This window comes from Caretta caretta, chromosome 2, assembly GCF_965140235.1.
Source record: "Caretta caretta isolate rCarCar2 chromosome 2, rCarCar1.hap1, whole genome shotgun sequence".
Taxonomy (NCBI): Eukaryota; Metazoa; Chordata; order Testudines; family Cheloniidae; genus Caretta; species Caretta caretta.
The window spans coordinates 252,163,370-252,181,898 of NC_134207.1; the positions used below are offsets into that span (position 1 = coordinate 252,163,370).

General features: G+C 48.1%; 1 protein-coding gene across 1 annotated transcript in view; it reads left to right on the top strand.

Moving 5' to 3' along the window:
• Nucleotides 1-10,340: 10,340 nt before the first annotated feature.
• The window catches only part of CNPY1 (canopy FGF signaling regulator 1), a 67,188-nt gene continuing 58,999 nt past the window's right edge, over nt 10,341-18,529 (top strand). The window contains 1 exon segment of the mRNA XM_048837596.2: nt 10,341-10,437. Coding sequence (XP_048693553.1) covers nt 10,341-10,437 — 97 coding nt within the window.

Consider the following 18,529-nt stretch of genomic DNA (forward strand, 5'->3'; position numbering starts at 1 on the left):
AGGTACCCCGTCGGGGGTCTGCACCCTGCTTGCCTGTTTTAGTGGGCCATGGGGCTGCACCAAGGGCCCCACCGGGGAACAACCGGGAAACCGTAACCCCACCCCCGCATGAGCTGCGAGGAGAGCTGCGGAAGTTTTTAGAAGGTGTCCGTGGCTCCCGCAACAAGGTACAACTTGCTCTCCAGTGATGGGGGGACTTTTCTCAAATCCTCCGGGCCACAAGGGCCCTCATGGGGGAAGGTAAAAGGACGGGGAAGCAGGATGCCGCTGCCTACTGGCAGGTTCGTGTCTTCCGTGACCAATTACTCACCTACGGGATGGGTCAAGGACTGTTGCGCGGCCCACTGGGGGATGCAAGCGTCCCTGCCAGTGAGGATCCCCCCCCGGCCCTCCCCATGACACTTCTCACCATCGCAAGTTGAACACCCGGGGTTGTAGGATGGCTCTCTGCAGGTCTCAGGTGCTCTCCTTCCTTCGGGAGGGAGGGTACTCTGTGGTTTTCCTGCAGGAGACCCATACGGATCTGACTGCCGAAGACAGTTGGTGGCTGGAGTGGGGGGACAGGGTCTACTTTAGCCATTCCACGGTTCGACAGGCTGGAGTGGCGACCCTGTTCTCCCCCGACCTACGGCCCAAGGTGCTAGGGGTCGCCGAGGCCATGCTGGGTCGCCTGCTGCATCTCCGGGTCCGTATGGAGGGGCTCATGGTTAACCTCGTTAACGTCTATGCCCCGACATTGGGCCTGGAGTGGCTGCAATTCTATCAGCAGGCGTCCGCCTTCCTCAGCACCTTAGATTCTCACGAGTGCCTAGTCCTGGGAGGGGATTTCAATACCACCCTCAAGGAGCAGGACCACTTGGGGACCAAGCAGAGCCCAGCCGCCGCGAACACCCTCCGGGAGATAGTTGAACATCACTCCCTAGTGGACATCTGGTGTGACCACCAGCCAGATGACACTTCCACATTCACCTTTGTCCGGGTGGGAGCCCATCAGTCAAGCCACTCCCAGTTGGACTGCATTTATTTATGACGCTTCCATCTCTCACGAGCCCACTCCTCCAGCATTCGGCCGGCCACATTTTCTGACCATCACCTGGCCACCATGACAGCCTCCCTCTGTGTGGAGAGGCCGGGGCTGGCCTATTGGCATTTTAACAACAGCCTGTTGGAGGATGAGGGCTTCGTGACGTCCTTCCGGGAATTCTGGCTGACCTGGCGAGGGCAGCGGAGTGCCTTTCCCTCGGCAAGGCGATGGTGGGACCTGGGGAAGGTGCGCGCCCTAGTCTTCTACGTAAGTCTTTTCTCCCCAGATCCGACTGACCCTGGCGATTGCAGACTGCTCTGGGAGGAGCTCCCTACGGTCAGCGTGAGCGACCGAGACTGGCTAGAGTTGCCTCTCACCCTGGCCGAGTTCTCAGAAGCCCTCCATCGTATGCCCACTAATAAGTCTCCAGGCATGGACGGGCTGACCGTGGAGTTCTACCGCGTGTTTTGGGACGTCCTCAGCCCAGACCTAGTCCCCGTCTGGGCCGAGTCTCTGCAGAGCGGGGTCCTCCCTTTTTCTTGCAGGCGAGCTATTCTTGCCTTATTGCCGAAGAAGGGAGACCTCCGTGATTTACGAAATTGGAGTCCTGTCTTGCTCCTCAGCACGGACTACAAAATCATAGCGAAAGCAATCTCGCTGCGGCTAGGGTCTGTGCTGGTGGACATGATCCACCCAGACCAGACCTACACCGTCCCGGACCGCAGTATCTTTGATAACCTATTTCTGGTTCAGGACCTTTTGGAACTCGGGTGTAGAGACGGTCTGTCGTTCGCCCTCCTGTCCCTAGATCAGGAGAAGGCGTTTGATAGGGTGGACCACGGGTACCTCCTGAGCACTCTGCGGGCGTTTGGCTTCGAACCCCAGTTTGTGGGTTTTCTCTGGGTGCTGTACGCTTCCGCAGAGTGTCTGGTTAAGCTCAACTGGACCCTGACCGAACCGGTCAGCTTTGGGCGAGGAGTACGGCAGGGGTGCCCCCTCTCGGGCCAGCTGTACGCTCTGGCGATCAAGCCCTTCCTCTGTCTCCTCTGCAGGAGGTTGACAGGGTTGGTGCTGCGGGAGCCGGAGCTGCGGCTGGTCCTGTCGGCGTACGCTGATGACGTGCTCCTCATGATCCAGGACCCGGGCTATTTGGCGCGGGTGGAGACTTGCCAGGCCATCTATTTGGCAGCCTCCTCTGCCCGGGTCAACTGGGTCAAGAGCTCTGGCTTGGCGGTAGGAGACTGGCGGCAGGCGAGCTCCCTCCCACCCGCACTTCAGACCATCCGATGGAGCGCGGGTCCGCTGCTCTACCTCGGCGTTTACCTTTCTGCCACGCATCCCTCTCCACCGGAGAACTGGGAAAATTTAGAGGGCGGGATGATAGAACGGCTCTGGAAATGGACGGGACTACTCCGATGTCTCTCCCTCCAAGGGAGAGCGCTGGTGCTTAATCAACTAGTCCTGTCCATGCTCTGGTACCGGCTCAACACCCTGGTCCCGGCCCCGGGTTTCCTGACCAACCTCCGGACATCGATGCTGGGGTTCTTTTGGTCAGGAATGCACTGGGCCCCTGTAGGGGTTCTTCATCTATCCCTGAAGGAAGGAGGACAGGGCCTGAAGTGTCTGCACACTCAGGTCCGCGTCTTCCGCCTCCAGGCCCTACAGAGGCTCCTCTGTGGTGCAGGCAGTTCGGCGTGGAGCATACTGGCGCATGCCATCCTGCACCGCATCCGAGGGCTCCGGTATGACCAGCAGCTCTTTTTATCTCCATCCGGGAGGTCTTCCGCGAGACCTCTCTGGGCTGCCGGTCTTCTACCAGGACCTCCTCCGGACTTGGAAACTGTTTTTAATGACCAGGTCCATGGTGGCCACCGAGGGGGCAGATCTCCTCGCGGAGCCCCTGCTACACAACCCCCAGCTCCGTGTGCAGGTGGCGGAATCCCGCTCAGTGAGCCAGAGCTTGATCCTGGCAGAAGTCACGAGAGTCGGAGACCTCCTGGACTACAACTGGGGAGACTGGCTGGATCCCCTGATGCTCGCTCGGCGCTTGGGGCTCTCCAGACCTCTTACCCCCCGGCGCGTACTTCAGGAGGTAAAGGCCACTTTGCCGCCCGATGCTCGAGCTTACCTCGACTGGATCCTGCTTGAGGGCACGCCCCGCCCACCCTCTACCCCAGGCTCACTGGACCTTTTAATTGGACCCCTGCCCCGTAAACCCAATCGACCCCCTCACCCTTTTACTGAGAGCTAGCTGCATGAACTGCAGCCAGTGTGCTTCCAAACTGCGCCAAGGAAACATCTATACACACTCGTGCTCCACTCCCTTCATGCCGTCACCCTAGTGTCCCGCCCTTTGGAGGTTAAGCAGCCCTGGTGGGCCAGCCTATATTCCACCTTGGTTCCGAGGCCCGTCGGGGACATCAGTTGGCAGCTCCTCCACGGAGCTGTAGGCATGGGCACGTACTTGGCGCGGTTCACCCCCATCCCAGATACTTGCCCCTTTTGCAGTGTGAGAGAAACCCTGGCGCACGTATATTTGGAATGCGCCAGGCTGCAGCCCCTGTTCCGGCTCCTCACAAATCTTCTGTTACGTTTTTGGTTGCATTTTTCCCCTCACCTTTTTTTTTATGCAATCCCCATCCGGGGCCTCACAAAGTCGTGGGATCTCCAAGTTAACCTCCTCCTGGCCCTGGCTAAAACGGCCATCTATAAAACCAGAGAGAGGAAGTTGGCTGATGGAGTTTCCTGTGACTGTGGGGCTGTTTTCCGATCCTCGGTCCGTTCACGTATCCGGATGGAGTTCCTCTGGGTGGCGTCCACCGACTCCCTTGATGCTTTTGAGGAGTGGTGGGTGCTGTCCGAGGTTCTCTGCTCGGTGTCCCCGTCCGGTTCCCTTTGTTTGACCCTTTGATTGGGGGACAGAGTAAGGGACCCCAGCCCCAGCCTTCGCTGCTGCAGACACCACCACCTTAGAGGGGTCCTTTCACATGTGGGTGCACGTGCCCCCCTTCCCCCCCCGGATTGTCCACCCCACAGCCGGCCCCTCTTGTTGGGTGCTTTCAAAGGAGAGAATTGTTGGTGACACTGGGCGTGGCGCCAGGTAACTTGAGGGGGTGGCAGACCTTGAAAGTCGATGAAGCCCCCTCGCTCTGGGCCACCAGGTAACTCGGAAGAGTGGAAGATCATGAGAGTCGAGGAAGCCCCCTGCTCTGGGCCCAGGCAAGCTTGAACACTTCCCTCCCCTGAAGCTAATGAGAAAACAATTGTGTTTGGCTGCTGTGTTTACACATTGCATATGCTGTTGTTTTTGTTTTGTAAGTGTGTTATACAAATAAAAACACTTTTTTGCTTCCAAAAAACCCCCAAAACACTCTCCTGCTGCCCTCTGGCCATGCTGTATCACACTCTTAAGACACAAAAATCCAATCCTGTTCTTAAAGGTAAATTTTATTAAAAGAAAGAAAGAATGAAAGAAAATACATCTGGGAACGCAGGCTATTGCTAGATTATAAAAGAGCAACTACTAGGATTAAGCACCAAAAATAGCTTTCCTGAGGTCCAGCTTAAAGGTTACAAGCAAAACAAAAGCACGTGGGGTTAGCATAGAGGAGTCCACAAGCCATAAAGAAATAAAAGGGATAAACCTAATCGCGTCTTCCTAGACATTTCCTGATCTTCTTACATATCTGGGGTTTCAGATGAGCAGTTTCTAGGTATGATACTGATATTTTTCATACCTGGCCCAGCTTCTTACAGCATAGCTGCTGCCTTGTCCCCCTTTTCCTGGGGGGAAGATAGACAAACAGACAGACAACAACAGACAGACAAAGGGGAAGTTTTTTTTCTTAATTTTAAAAAGTTCTAGCCTTTCCACTGGCTCTTTTGGTCAGGTGCCCACTCACTTCCTTTTACCTATGCATAAGAGTGAAACTTTTTAATCCTTTACAGCTAAAGCAAGTAAAGAACAGCCACTAAGAGTAATTTTATAGCTGGGTGGCTGGGTGTCCACAGAGGGGACCTACCACCTCCCTCCCCCTTCATTTATCACACGCCCCCCCAAATCACAGACAGTGCTAGCCAGCCTGGTTCAGGTCGGGTCCACACTGGCTGGGATTTCTTCCTGGAGGTTTAGGAAAACAGAGTTAATAAGATACATGCACCTCTAATTTGACTACTAATTAATGAAGAATTAAACTGTGTTTTCCACATTTCAAGGACTACAATGACTTAGAATACAGGGACATTTTCACCCGGCTGATTCTGGGAAACCTTCCCGGGAGAATGCATCAACCACTTCGTTAGAGTGTTGTATTTCAAAATCAAAGTCTTGAAGAGCTAAACTCCACTGAAGAAGTTTTTTGTTAGTCTTTTTGACGGCGTGAAGCCACTTCAGTGCAGCATGCAGGTGGAAACGCCATTCCCAAATGTATGGGCGTAGCTTCTCCAGAGCATATACAATGGTGTAACATTCTTTTTCTCAGACTGACCAGTGGCTCTCCCTCTCAGAAAGTTTTTTTCTGAGAAACACAACAGGATAGAATTGTTGGTGTGGTCTTTTCTGCATTAAAACTGCTCCTAAACCATGCTCAGATGCATCTGAGGTTACGACAAAAGGTTGGTCGAAGTCCGGGGCCCTTAGTACAGGCCCTTAGTAAGGGCCACCTGAAGCTGGTTAAAGGCTTTCTGACACTTCTCAGTCCACTGAACTGCATTTGGCTCTTTTTTCCTGGTCAGGTCTGTCAGTTGGGTTGCAATTTGGCTGTATTGCAGTACAAATAGTCTGTAATACCCATCCAAGCCCAAGAAGGATTGGACCTGCTTCTTTGACTTAGGGACAGGCCAATTTTGGATAGCATTTACTTTAGCCTATAGGGGGTTGATAGTTCCTTGACCAAGGTACGTTACCCTGGTGTCCAAGGTACGTTACCCTGTTAAGGCATATTTGACACTTTTTGGCCTTAACGGTTAATCCTGCCTCCCTTATGCATTGGAAGACAGCTTGGAGGTGTTCTGCCCATGAATCTGAGAATATGGCCACATCGTCAAGGTAGGTGACTGCAAATTCCTCAAATCCAGCCAGAAGGTTATCCACCAGTCTCTGGAAGGTGGCGGGTGAATTTCGCAGTCTGAAAGGGAGCATGTTAAATTCATACAGCCCTACATGGGTGATGAAGGCTGACCTTTCCTTGTCTGGGTCATCTAGCAGCACTTCCCAGTACCCCTTAATTAAGTCTAAGGTGGAGATGAACTTGGCACATCCCAATTTCTCCAATAGCTCATCTCTGCGTGGCATTGGATAGTTCTCTGGGTGAGTTACAGCATTTAGTTTATGGTAGTCCATGCAAAAGCAGATTTTCCCATCTGGTTTGGGAACCAGAACCACTGGAGAGGCCCATGCACTCTCAGAGGGGCGGATTACACGCATCTGTAACATGCCCTTGATCTCCCTTTCTATCGTGGTTTTGGCTTGAGGAGCCATCCGGTAGGGTTGGGCTCTAATTGGGCGAGCATCACCTGTATCAATGGAGTGGTATGCCCGTTTTGTCTATCTTGGGGTGGCTGAAAACACTGGTGTGAAGCTGGTGCACAGCTCCTGGATTTGCTGTCGCTGCTTACACCCAAGGGTCATGGAAAGGCTCATCTCTTCTACGCCACCGTTGCTTTTTCCTTCATAGTAGACTCCGTCAGGCCACTCAGCGTCATCTCTCTCCTGGGCTGTAAGCTGGAGAACCTTGATTTCTTGGGAATAAAAGGGCTTTAGAGAATTAACATGATATACTTTAGATTTTAGGGTAGGATCTGGAAACACTATGAGGTAATCAACAGCTCCCAGGTGCTCTTGGACAATAAATGGCCCCTCCCACAATGCTTCCATCTTATTGATCTAGAGCGCTTTCAGGACCATGACTTGGTCACCAACTCTGAAGGAACACTCTCTGGCATGTTTATCATCCCAGGTCTTTTGCTCTTGTTGAGTATCCTGTAGGTTTTCTCGAGCAAGGGCTAGAGAGTCTTTGAGGGTGTTTTGCAGATTGGTTACAAAGTCCAAAATGTTAGTTCCTGGAGAAGATGTAACCCACTCCCATTGCTGCTTCACCAACTGTAATGGCCCCTTAACTTCATGGCCATTAATGAGTTCAAACGGTGAAAACCCCAAACTGGGATGTGGTACAGCCCTGTAGGCAAAGAGCAACTGCTGCAACACTAGGTCCCAATGATTGGCGTGCTCATTCACGAATTTACATATCATAGCCCCCAAAGTCCCATTAAACTTCTCCACTAGGCCATTCATTTGATGGTGGTAAGGGGTGGCAACACAGTGGTTCACCCAATGAGCTTCCCAAAGACATTTCATGGTCCCTGCCAGGAAGTTAGTTCCTGAATCTGTAAGGATGTCAAAGAGCCAACTTACCCTGGCAAAAATATCTGCCAATGCTTGGGTCACGCTTTTAGCCCTGGTGTTGCTTAGAGCTACTGCTTCCAGTCATCAGGTGGCAAAATCCATGAAGGTAAGTATGTAGAGTTTTCCTCTGGGTGTCTTCTAAGGGAAAGGACCCAGAATATCCACAGCTACATGCTGAAATGGAACCTCAATTTTGGGGAGTGGCTGGAGAGGGGCCTTGACCTGGTCTTGGGGCTTTCCCACCCTCTGGCACACCTCACAAGACTGGACATAGGTAGAAATGTCCTTGCACATTCCCTCCCAGTGGAATGACTTCCCCGAATGGTCTTTGGTCCTGTTCACCCCAGCATGGCCACTAGGGTGAACGTGGGCTAAGCTCAAGAGCTATTCCCTATGCTTAGTTGGAACTACCAATTGTCTCTGAGGATGCCAGTCCTTGTAAAAAGAAAAGGAGTACTTGTGGCACCTTAGAGACTAACCAATTTATTTGAGCATAAGCTTTCGTGAGCTACAGCTCACTTCATCGGAAGCATACTGTGGAAAGTGTAGAAGATCTTTTTATATAACCCCCCCCCCCCCCAGGACGTTCTTGTTAAACCCTGGATTTGTGCTGGAAATGGCCCACCTTGATTATCATACACATTGTAAGAAGAGTGGTCACTTTAGATAAGCTATTACCAGCAGGAGAGTGGGTTTTGGGGGGGGGGGGGGTGAGAAAACCTGGATTTGTGCTGGAAATGGCCCAACTTGATTATCATACACATTGTAAGGAGAGTGATCACTTTAGATAAGCTATTACCAGCAGGAGAGTGGGGTGGGGGGAGGTATTTTTTCATGCTTCGTGTGTATATAAAAAGATCTTCTACACGTTCCACAGTATGCATCCGATGAAGTGAGCTGTAGCTCACGAAAGCTTATGCTCAAATAAATTGGTTAGTCTCTAAGGTGCCACAAGTACTCCTTTTCTTTTTGCGAATACAGACTAACACGGCTGTTACTCTGAGTCCTCCTTGTGCCAACCAGAAAGTGTCTCCTTGTGTAAGAGTCCTCCTTCTACAACAAACTTGGACCTATTAGAAGAGCTGAGAGGTGGTGGGTCGCTCTGTGCTGCCATCCAAGCTCCCTTGAGGCTCTCATCCACTTCCTCCTCTGCCTGGAACTGCTCCATTGATGCTGGAGACCTTAGTTCCTCGCTGGGTTGTGGACTTGGGCTTGGTCCATTGGTAGCAATGCAGGTGATGGGGGTGTCTCCATTGACTGTGAACCACTCTCTGCTGGTCACTAGGTGGTATTTAAGGATCCGGTTGAGTCCCTTGTGCTGGTTTATCTGCTGCTGCAGATTCAGGCTCTGTGGCGCCCTTTGGTGCTGGCTTCCCTGACTCTGGTAGGGTTGCAAGCATGGGCTCTGGTGGTGTCTGCTCCACCCATTCCGATCCTTGGACTCGTTCTGGCTGGGTCCTAGGAACTGGATCTACAACCGCTGTCATAGAGTCTGGTCTGGGGCCTGGTTCCACCACCTCTGGCTGGGTTCCCAGGCCTGGGATATCTGGGGACACAGACTGGACCCTTTTAGGAGGCTCAGAAATGGAGTTAGGTGTGGAGGCCTGTTTAGCCTGGCTGTGGGTGACCAACCCCACCCTTTCTGTTAGCCTCGCCTGGTTGGCTAAGTCTTCTCCCAGCAGCGTGAGAATGGGATAATCGTCATGGACTGCAAAAGTCCATATTCCTGACCAGCCCTTGTACTGGACAGGCAACTTGGCTGTAGGCAAGTTAAAAGAGTTGACCTTAAAGGGTTGCACCATCACTTGGGCCTCTGGGTCGATGAATTTGGGGTCCACCAGGGATTGGTGGATAGCTGACACCTGTGCTCCAGTGTCTCTCCACGCAGTAATCTTCCTCCTGCCCACGCTCACAGTTTCCCTTTGCTCTGGAGGTATTTGCTAGGCATCTGGGCCTGAAGGCTCTCGGTGGGATCCTTGTGTGATGAGTTGCAGTCAGCTGGTGCTCTTGGAGCATCTGGCTTTCACATGCCCCAGCTCATTACATTTAAAGCATCGCCCAGCTGACTGTGGGCTGGGGCAAGGTGTATGGTTGGAGAGTAGGGCGTTGGGCCCCAGTGCCCATCTGAGCTACCTCACTCCCCCACCAGACACCCCGCCACCCGCTGCTTGCTAGCAGCATCCCTCTTCACTCCTCTGCCCTCAAGGAGAAGCGATGTGGAGAGCGGGGACCTGGGAGCAGGGGAGGTGGAGTGCAGGTAGACAGGCAGCAGTAGAAGCAGGCGATGTGTGGAGGGGCCTCAGGGAAGGGGTGGGGCCACCGTGGTCCAGGTATCCCTTGGGACCTATTATATCCACCGTCCATGCTTCCATCCAATTTTAGTTTTAAAAAAGTAAGTATTGCCCTAGGTAAGGCCTCCCACTCCTGTGTTCCCTGGAATGCCCTAAGCTGCATTAGCTATAGAGTTTTATATGTTTTAGAGACATAACAATGTACAAATATCATTAAATATCTGTATTTTAATACGTTACTTTTGTTTACATACCTGTGTATATTCAAATTTTGGCAGAACGAGCGATGATTTCTGTAACTTGGGGCTTCTTTTTATAAACTATAATGTTATACTGAAAAGTGTGTGACTTTTTTTTTCACGTGGTCAGTTAGGCTCCAATCCAGCAATGTGGAAGGACTTCTGTATCCCTATCCTACTGAAGTGTCTGTCTGCAGGCATCTCATTGCATATCGGGGACCTTGCTCAATATTTGTACCATGTTTAAAGATATGGGGATCTGATCTTGTGAGGGGCTGATCACCTTCAATCCCTCCTGCTCAGCCTCTCAGAATTGGGCCAAATAAAAAGCTGCCTATAGAAGTGCTGAGGATGATTGTTGATTGTTTCCTTAGGCAGAGACTATGGAAATGGTTCTGCTTCTTTTGGCGTTGCTGATGCTACTCACCTTATCCAGTAACTATGTGGAGGGAGAGCAAGATCGAGAGGTGTTTTGTGGAGGTTAGTGATTGGTTTGTTTGGGTTGGGATTTTTTGCATTCTTATACTTTGACATTGCACAAATAAAAAAAACACGTATGCCAAAGTTTTCAAACGTAGGCGTTATATGTAGGCCCTCTAAACAGAGGCCCTCTATAAAAGCAGCCTGATTTCCAGAGGTGCTGAGTGCTAAAGATGGTCGGGAAACAGAGCCGGGATGGGGGAATTTTGCTAACTTTTTTTAGAAATGTTTGTTTCCGGTTTTTGTGCATTTTCTGACCAACTTTCCTAAGCACTCATTGCTCTCAAAATCTTGCCTCTGCCCTATGGAGGGAGGTCCAGCAACTTCGCTGCCTCCTGCTGGTAGCTGCGGAGTCTCTTCTTCCTGGAGGATACCAGGACTCTCTTAAAGGGCCAGTGCACCAGGGAAATTCCATGAAGGGCTACAGTCCTTCCAGGGCAGGAAGAGGGTGGCCATTTTCTTTTACATTAAAAAATAATGTTCTATGGTGGCTAAACCTCTCTGTTTAAGATACGATGAAAGGAAGGGAGACCATTCAGACCAAACTGCACTTTCCTACACAACATCCTTCCTAAGGAATCCCAAATCAGGGTGTGGTGGATGCACCGAGCAGCACTGGGGAGATGTTAGCTGGGTGTTTCTGGTGTGATAATCAGTCATGTAAAAGTAACATTATCAACACTTAAAGCTAATAGTCCTTTAAAGTGACTGAGGGATTTTAGCAGCTCTCTTAGTGCTGTATTTATCTCTCCGCACACTCAGTTTTCTTTGCAGTCAGGATTAGAATCTTAATTTTTAACCAAGTGCTGTCTTAGATCCTGTTGGAGACAGCAGAATCTCCGCAGGGAGACTCTGAATTGTTAGAATTTCATATTTTTCTGTATCTGCAGAGACCCCCTTGTCCTTGCACGCAAGCCCACCACCATCTATCATCTGGCATTGATACTTCAGTCACCACCAGTCTAGAAGAGATTCAAACCAGTAGCCTAGATAAGAGAGGCTCCACAGCCTCTTGTCACTTCCTTCAGCCACCCAATCCCCTCCCTAGCCCTTTAAATCGTACAACCTTTCTTTACAAACTTCCCAGCAGCTCTGCCTGTCTACTGCAGCTCTAAATTGGCACTTCTGAAAGCAGTGTCTCTGGAGCAGCTCCTCCTGAAATTGCAATTTGATGCTGTGCAGGAAGGGAGGTCTGGCATGCTTGAGAGGTAGCATGGAGGCATTTGAAACGCCACTGAAGTAGGCAGAGGTAGCCTGGCTTTGTTCATGAGTCTTGCCTATATACAGGGCTACCTGTATCGCACCTTTTATCCAAAGCTCTCTCGTCTTGTTGGTGATTCCACCTGGCTCCAAATAACAAGGCTTTGGCATATATTGACAGTAGCGCACACAAGGGGAAAAACTCTCCATCTGTGGTCTCATAGCAGAGAGACAAGTGGCTGAATTTCTTAACAGATGGCTTAACAAACTACAAGAAACACGGGTCCCCCTGAGACAAATAACCTGACATCAGATCGTTTCAACAACATATTGAAATAAATCCTCCCTCATGAATGCTGGGGCTTCAGATGCAGCCATATCTCAGTCCCAGGATCCCTTGACAAAGCCTTGGGTGATGCAAGCACAACAGTTCTGAGAGATACCACCCTGCATTCTCTGCAAGCAGCAGAAGGAACCAGGGTGCCAGGCTGAGCAGTGACTGAAACGGCCTACAGATGCACAGTGATTAGAGAAATTGGGAGCTGAGGTATTAGTACCTGTCAGCCAGTATTAGATCTATTTAAGCCCAATAACCTCTTTGTTCTGAGAACTGTTTGTTTTAACTTTGTGATAGTTGTATCATTTTAACTGGGTGGGAATATATTTGGGCTGCCTATTACAGGCAGAGCTGACACTGTTAAGGTTTCCTGACACTTCCCACTAATCCTGGTTTCAGTTCCTTATAACTTTGCCAAACTTTCACTGTTTGGGCTGAAATTCTCTATACCAGGTGTTTGCCTCAGGCTGAAATTTTGGGGAAAATTTCAGCAAAAATGGTTCCGTTGTTTCTATGAATGAGATTAGGGAAAAAAATGGGTTTTGCCTATGTTAAATTTTTTACAGCCTTGTCACTGAGAAGCTTTAATGCCCCCATGCTTTAGAGTGGGAATTTGACACTTGGCTCTGAGGTTTACCCTAGTTTTAGGATATGCCTTTTGCTGCTCCTGTAAAAAAAAAAATGGCCAAATTGAACATCTTTGAAAAACTGCAGTTCGCATATGCTCAGTTAAGACTTGTTAGAGTTTGGCAACTAAATTATCCAGCAATTGCATTTGCACTGAGTATGTTCCGGCTGAGGGCTGCAGGGGCTGAGCAGGACTTTCCCTACAATTCCTGACCTGACTGCTGTGAACCACTGTAATGCTGGGCATTGGAACTGAGAGCCAGGAGACTGTCTCAGCTATGCTCTCAGTGATTCCACCACTATCACTCAGGCACTGAGGAAGAGAAAGCTGTCTGAAATACAGTTGGGACAAGAGACAGACGAGGAATGAAAGCAGTGGTGCCAGAACAAGGGGATCCAGGGGGCCAGGGTCCTCCCACTTTTTGCCAGGACAGATCCTGCCTCCTTCCCCTCCCCTGAGGCCCCACCACCCAGCCAGGCCAGCAGCTGGTAGAGCCCGGCCAGGGAGCCCAGGCAGTTGTGGGAGCTGTGCAGACCCCTGAAGCAGCCCCCTGCTCATGTCCCCATTCCCCAGGCTCCCTACTCAGCCCAGGGTAGGTGGAGGTGGAGGGCCCATGACTCCATGCCAGCTCCCCACAGCTGCCCATGCGGCTTTGTCCCTGACCAGGCTCAGGGAGGGGGGTGGGGGCTTTGGACAGAGCTTTGGACAGCTTTGGACAGCTGTGAGGAGCCGTGGACCCTCCATCTGCCCTGGGCCGAGGGTCTGGGAGGCAGGGACACGGGCCAGGGGCTGCTCTCCTCAGGCCCCCCACACCATGGGCAGTGGAGGGTCCACCGCAGCTCCCCACAGCTGTCTGGCCGCGTGCGGGTCGTGTCATGGCTGGGCTGTGTCTCTGAGGCCCCACCCACTGGCCAGAGCCGGGCTGGGGACAGAGCCACACGGGGAGTGGGGCCCTCCACCTGCCCTGGGTGGAGGGTCTGGGTGTGGGGACATGGGCAGGGGGCTGCTTTCAGGCCACTTTTGGGAAAGCTTAAACACTCTTGAATGGAAGTGAGGTGAGGGGGTGGTATTATTCCTGTTTTACACATGGGGAACTGACGCATGGAGAGATTAAGGTCAAAAGTGGCCACTAATTTTGAGTGCCCAATTTAGGTGTTAGAAGCTCATTTTTCAGACTACTTAGCATTATATAGCTCTTTATGTGTTCCAAGCACAGCTCCCATTGACCTCATTTGCAGCAGGGAGAGATCAGCACTTCTGCAAATCAGACCTCAGGGTCTCATGTTGAGCATGCAGAAAATGAGGAACACACAGTGGCCACCCATGAAAAGTTAGGTTTAAGTAACTTGCCCAGCATCACACAGGAGCTCTGTGGCAGAAGCAGGGGTAGAATCCCATTCTCCAGGGCAGCATTCAGCTGTCTTCACCATGAGACCATTCTTTCTTTTCCTATAATCGCCTGCCTCATTCGCTAAACACCTTCCAACTTCCGCAACAAAGAGGCATGGGTTCTACAGATAACAGCCTCCTTCATGGGCCATCTTCATTCTGGCATTTCCTAACTTATGAGTGTTAAACTTTGCAACCTCAATGTTTTTTTTTTTTAATGTAGTTTGTGTGTCTGTGATTACTTATTGATGAGAGCATGGTAGGCGAGGTAATATCTTTTATCGGTAATATTGGAAATATCTTTTATTTTTATTTACTTATTTATGGCATAAAAAGCTGTGCTGGGTGTTTTACAGAAAAACATGATCCACACCTCAAACAGCTGTCCAGTATAAAATATATAGTTCCTGAGCCATAGATGCTGGCTGCTGCACCCCCTGGCTTGAAGTGGTTTCCATCGTATACAGTGTTTAGAGTTTGGTTCAATGACTCTCAGCACCCCCACTATACAAATTGTTCCATCACCCCTGTCTTGAGCAGTTTTATATAGTAATTTTCTTCTCAGAACATCTAATCGTGGCCTGAAATCAATCTATATTTAAAAGAAATACCTTCAAATAATGCTGATGTGCAGCCACCTCTGAGGTGGAATATGGCAGCTCTTTAACACTGGCATGCTGCACAATTGTCCAGGACGGAAAGTGAAGGAGAGAACATCTTACCACTCTCTTTAATCATATGCAAAAAACTCAGAACAGTTACCTAACCAACAATATAGCTTTTTTTTAAAAAAAAAAACAACAACTTGTAATTAAATAAATATTCTATCTCTTAAGAACGTACTGCAAGCTTAATTTCTGATGTTACAGTTAAATAAGGAAATATGTATCTGATTAACTGGAATCCTTTCATGCTTATTGCTTGAGTCAGAGCTCTTATCAAAAAGTATTTGAGATTTTAAACTGGGACCTGAGGACAGCCTACATCTCGTCTCTAAGCAGTCTGATAGCGTTGCGATATTCTGCTCTGTGGCTGATAAATATGTTTATTTATTTGTTGGGATAAAACAAATGGTGCTCAGATCTGAACCGTAAAATAAACATATTTTTCTGGCTACTTGTACTATATTATTTGTACTGTTACAAATTGTCAGCCTTGGTTCCTGAACTTCCACACTTTCAGCCACATAACTTGTGATTGAACTGTGATAGAATGTATATTTTAGAAAGACATCCGGTCTTGATTTAAAGATTCCAAATGATGGAGGGGAAAAAAAAACAGATTTTTTCCTTAGAATAAACAAGATCATCCCCCTTCACCACCACCCCCATTCCTTCTCTGGTTTTCATTCCCAGAAGACTGCATACTGTCCTCTTTACATCCTTTATCTTCCTTTCTGAATTTGAGGGTGGTTTCTGTTTTCTAAGTTGCTTTTCAGTTTGGTCAAATTGGAACAATCCCACCATATTCTGAAACTAAGAATATTTTCTGCTGAAGACTTACGTTCTCATTATAGAACCTGTTCAGTAGAGTATAAGTAGGTCATTTTCCAGACATAAAAATCTCCTAAACTCAGTATTTGTTAAAGAATAATTAATAAAGTATCTAAGATGCTTTGGCCAGATTAAGTCTAAAGCTTGATGTCTAGAGGAGTTAGTGTGCCACATTTGACCCTGTTTGCTAGACATTATGGTAATTTCATAGAAAGTGATATTGGCCTTTGTCCCAGAGGTTGCGTCTCCACTAGGGTTTTGGCAAAAAGTTCCCACAATTGCTACCACTAGTGTAGTTCCACTGATGATAATAATAGTGGGAGCTCTAGTGTAGACTGGCTACTGGGCTTTTTAGCACTGGTGTCTAACCCTGCTTGGAGCAGATCTAAAGGATAGGTTTATTAAATACACTTCTGACTGCTGGAGCCTTATATACACTAGTGCTTCCACTGGTGGGAAATTGTTGCTAAAAATTCCTTGTGTAGACAAAGCCTAATGTAGACACCCTTGACTTAGTATGTGGGAAAGGGAGGACTTGTCTCAGAATGTGCTTAACTCCTCCCTAGACCCTTGGTCCCTGCTGGGAGGTGGGATCTGTGGCAGTGCAGTCTTAGTGAGATCACAGTCTGAGAAAGGAGAGGAAAGCAGAGACGCCAGAGATAGCTGGATCTCAACACAGAACCCAGAGTCACATTCCTCCAGCCTCCCTGGACTGTCTTCTTCAGCTCTGGCAGCATGGCTCATAAAGTTGGCATCCTACCATTGGTTTCACCTCCCCTTCTCCTGCTGTGCATACACACTCCCCACCTTCACCTTGCATTAAAAAACCAAAAACACAGAGAGGGGAAATTCTTACTGCTCAGAATTAATGACCTGGCAAATTAGGATAAATGCCACATTGAGTCACTGTTCTCTGACACTCTCCTTTCCCTCTAACTAGCCATTCACTCTAGCCTTGTGGAGCCAAGCTTATATAGCCCTTATGGTAAAATCTCATAGTATTTAACAGTGATTAAACCTATAGGAGTCTATTGAAATGACTCAAAACTCTGTAGTAATAGAGAATGAGATCCTTTTTGAACCATCCCAGAGGAGTCCACAAGAGGATAGAAGCCATATTTACAGCCCACAAGTGAAACATTAAAATATGTATTGCATAAGAGCCCTAGGTCTTTAAATAATTTTGACATTTGCAATGTGATGGTATTTACAAGGGACCTAGCAAAATAAAGTCTGCTTTTGTATGAGGAAATCAGTCTGGTTTTGTTTCTTGATCCTGACAGCTACTACACTTACACACACACATTCTCTTTTTCTTTGGTAAGATCTTTCCTTTCCCATGGACTTAAGAAAAGATCTTGCTCCAACTGAAATCAATGACAAAACTCCCATTGATTTTAATGGGAGTAGGAGCAGGCCCTTCAAGCTTAGCAGCGTTTTGTTATGAAATCGCTATATGTACTTTGTGAGCCAGGTGGTTAAATAATCAGAAAGCTTTTCTAGCTGGTGCTAGAATATAGCTGAGATAGAGGAGAATTCCACTGTACCCCCAAGGAATGGTCTGGTTCCAAAGCCCATAAACTATGGCGATCTTAGTAGAAGATACAGTAACATTTCAGTGAGCTGCTTATTTTATTGGTAAGTTTTAGATACTGTAGAGTTAACAGATTTTTATCTTGTCTGAAAGATGCTTAGTCGAGGGCATACTTCAGTATGGCCCCATTGTTAGCAGACCTTCAACAGCTTGTGTCAAATATCAGTATAATGGACTTACACAGGCTATTGATTTAATGACAACTATTGCTGTTAGGAATTGATCTAATGTTTTCATTAGACTTAAAAAAAATGTTTTAACAACAAGTTCATTCAGAACTGGATAATTGCAAAGCCCTACACTGCTAAGGATCGCATTCCCTATAGAAGTGTAGTTTAGATGATCTTTTTGGAAGATAAGCAGACTAATAATAAAGGGAAGGTTGAGGGGAATTGGAGATAGTCTAAATCTCTTAACAAAAAAATAAATAAATAAGTGTTATTACAAATTGTATTATCAATGAAGCTGGCTGAAATTTTTTGAAGTTTTGACTAAAATATTTTAATGGAAAAAATTCACTCTTTTTTTTTTTACCATCTCTAACCATCAAAATGTTGCCATTAGCCACTTTTCGTATCCCTTTTTGACTATTTGTTTATTATTTTTTATTTCTCCCACTACTGATTGTCCACAGGGATTGAACCTGTGACCTTCAATACAAACAGCATAAGCCTCTTTTGCTTCAGCTAAAGGGAAAACTCTATTAGCTTTTAGCAGTAATAGGCTCTTTTCCTTTATGTGAGCCAGCCAGTCAAGGGCATTTTGGGGAGAGTTTTGCTCTGCTCTCTGCTCTCTCATGCATTTGTGGAACTCACCAAGAGCCCATGTTTTTCTAGAATGGCATGCTATTATTGACTGAAGTTAGATCTGTATATACTTCCTGATTAACTAGCTCAGTGGTTTGCAACCTTTTTCCATTTGTGGACCCCTAAAAAATTTCAAATGGAGGTGTGGACCCCTTTGGAAATCTTAGACAGAGTCTGTTGACCCCCAGGGGTCCACGGACCACAGTTTGAAAACCACTGAACTAGCTCAGTGCTAGAACAGCCAATGAATACGTGCAGAGAAGGAGGTTCCCTTGTGCAGCTGTTATGAAGGTTCATAACCCAGCCTCCCCTCCATCTTTCGGTGATGGTGTTTTTCTTCTGAAGTAGCACCACTTAAGCATTATTTACAACTCATTTTGAAGGGTTAAGTGAGATACAAGTGTTTGAATACGCCTTGTGCTGGCCCTTTGCACAGGGATGAATTTCACCTCTAATGCATAGTATAGCTGTAGGAAAAGACATTGGCACCAGAAGGACTAAATAATATTCATAATAATCTTGACAGGTTTTTAATTTTCTGAAAAGATACTGTACCATAACTGTAACAGACAGCTAGTACATACATAGTTAGATTCTTAACTCTGTTTCCACTGAAGTCAATGTGAGTTTTCCATTGAGTTCAGT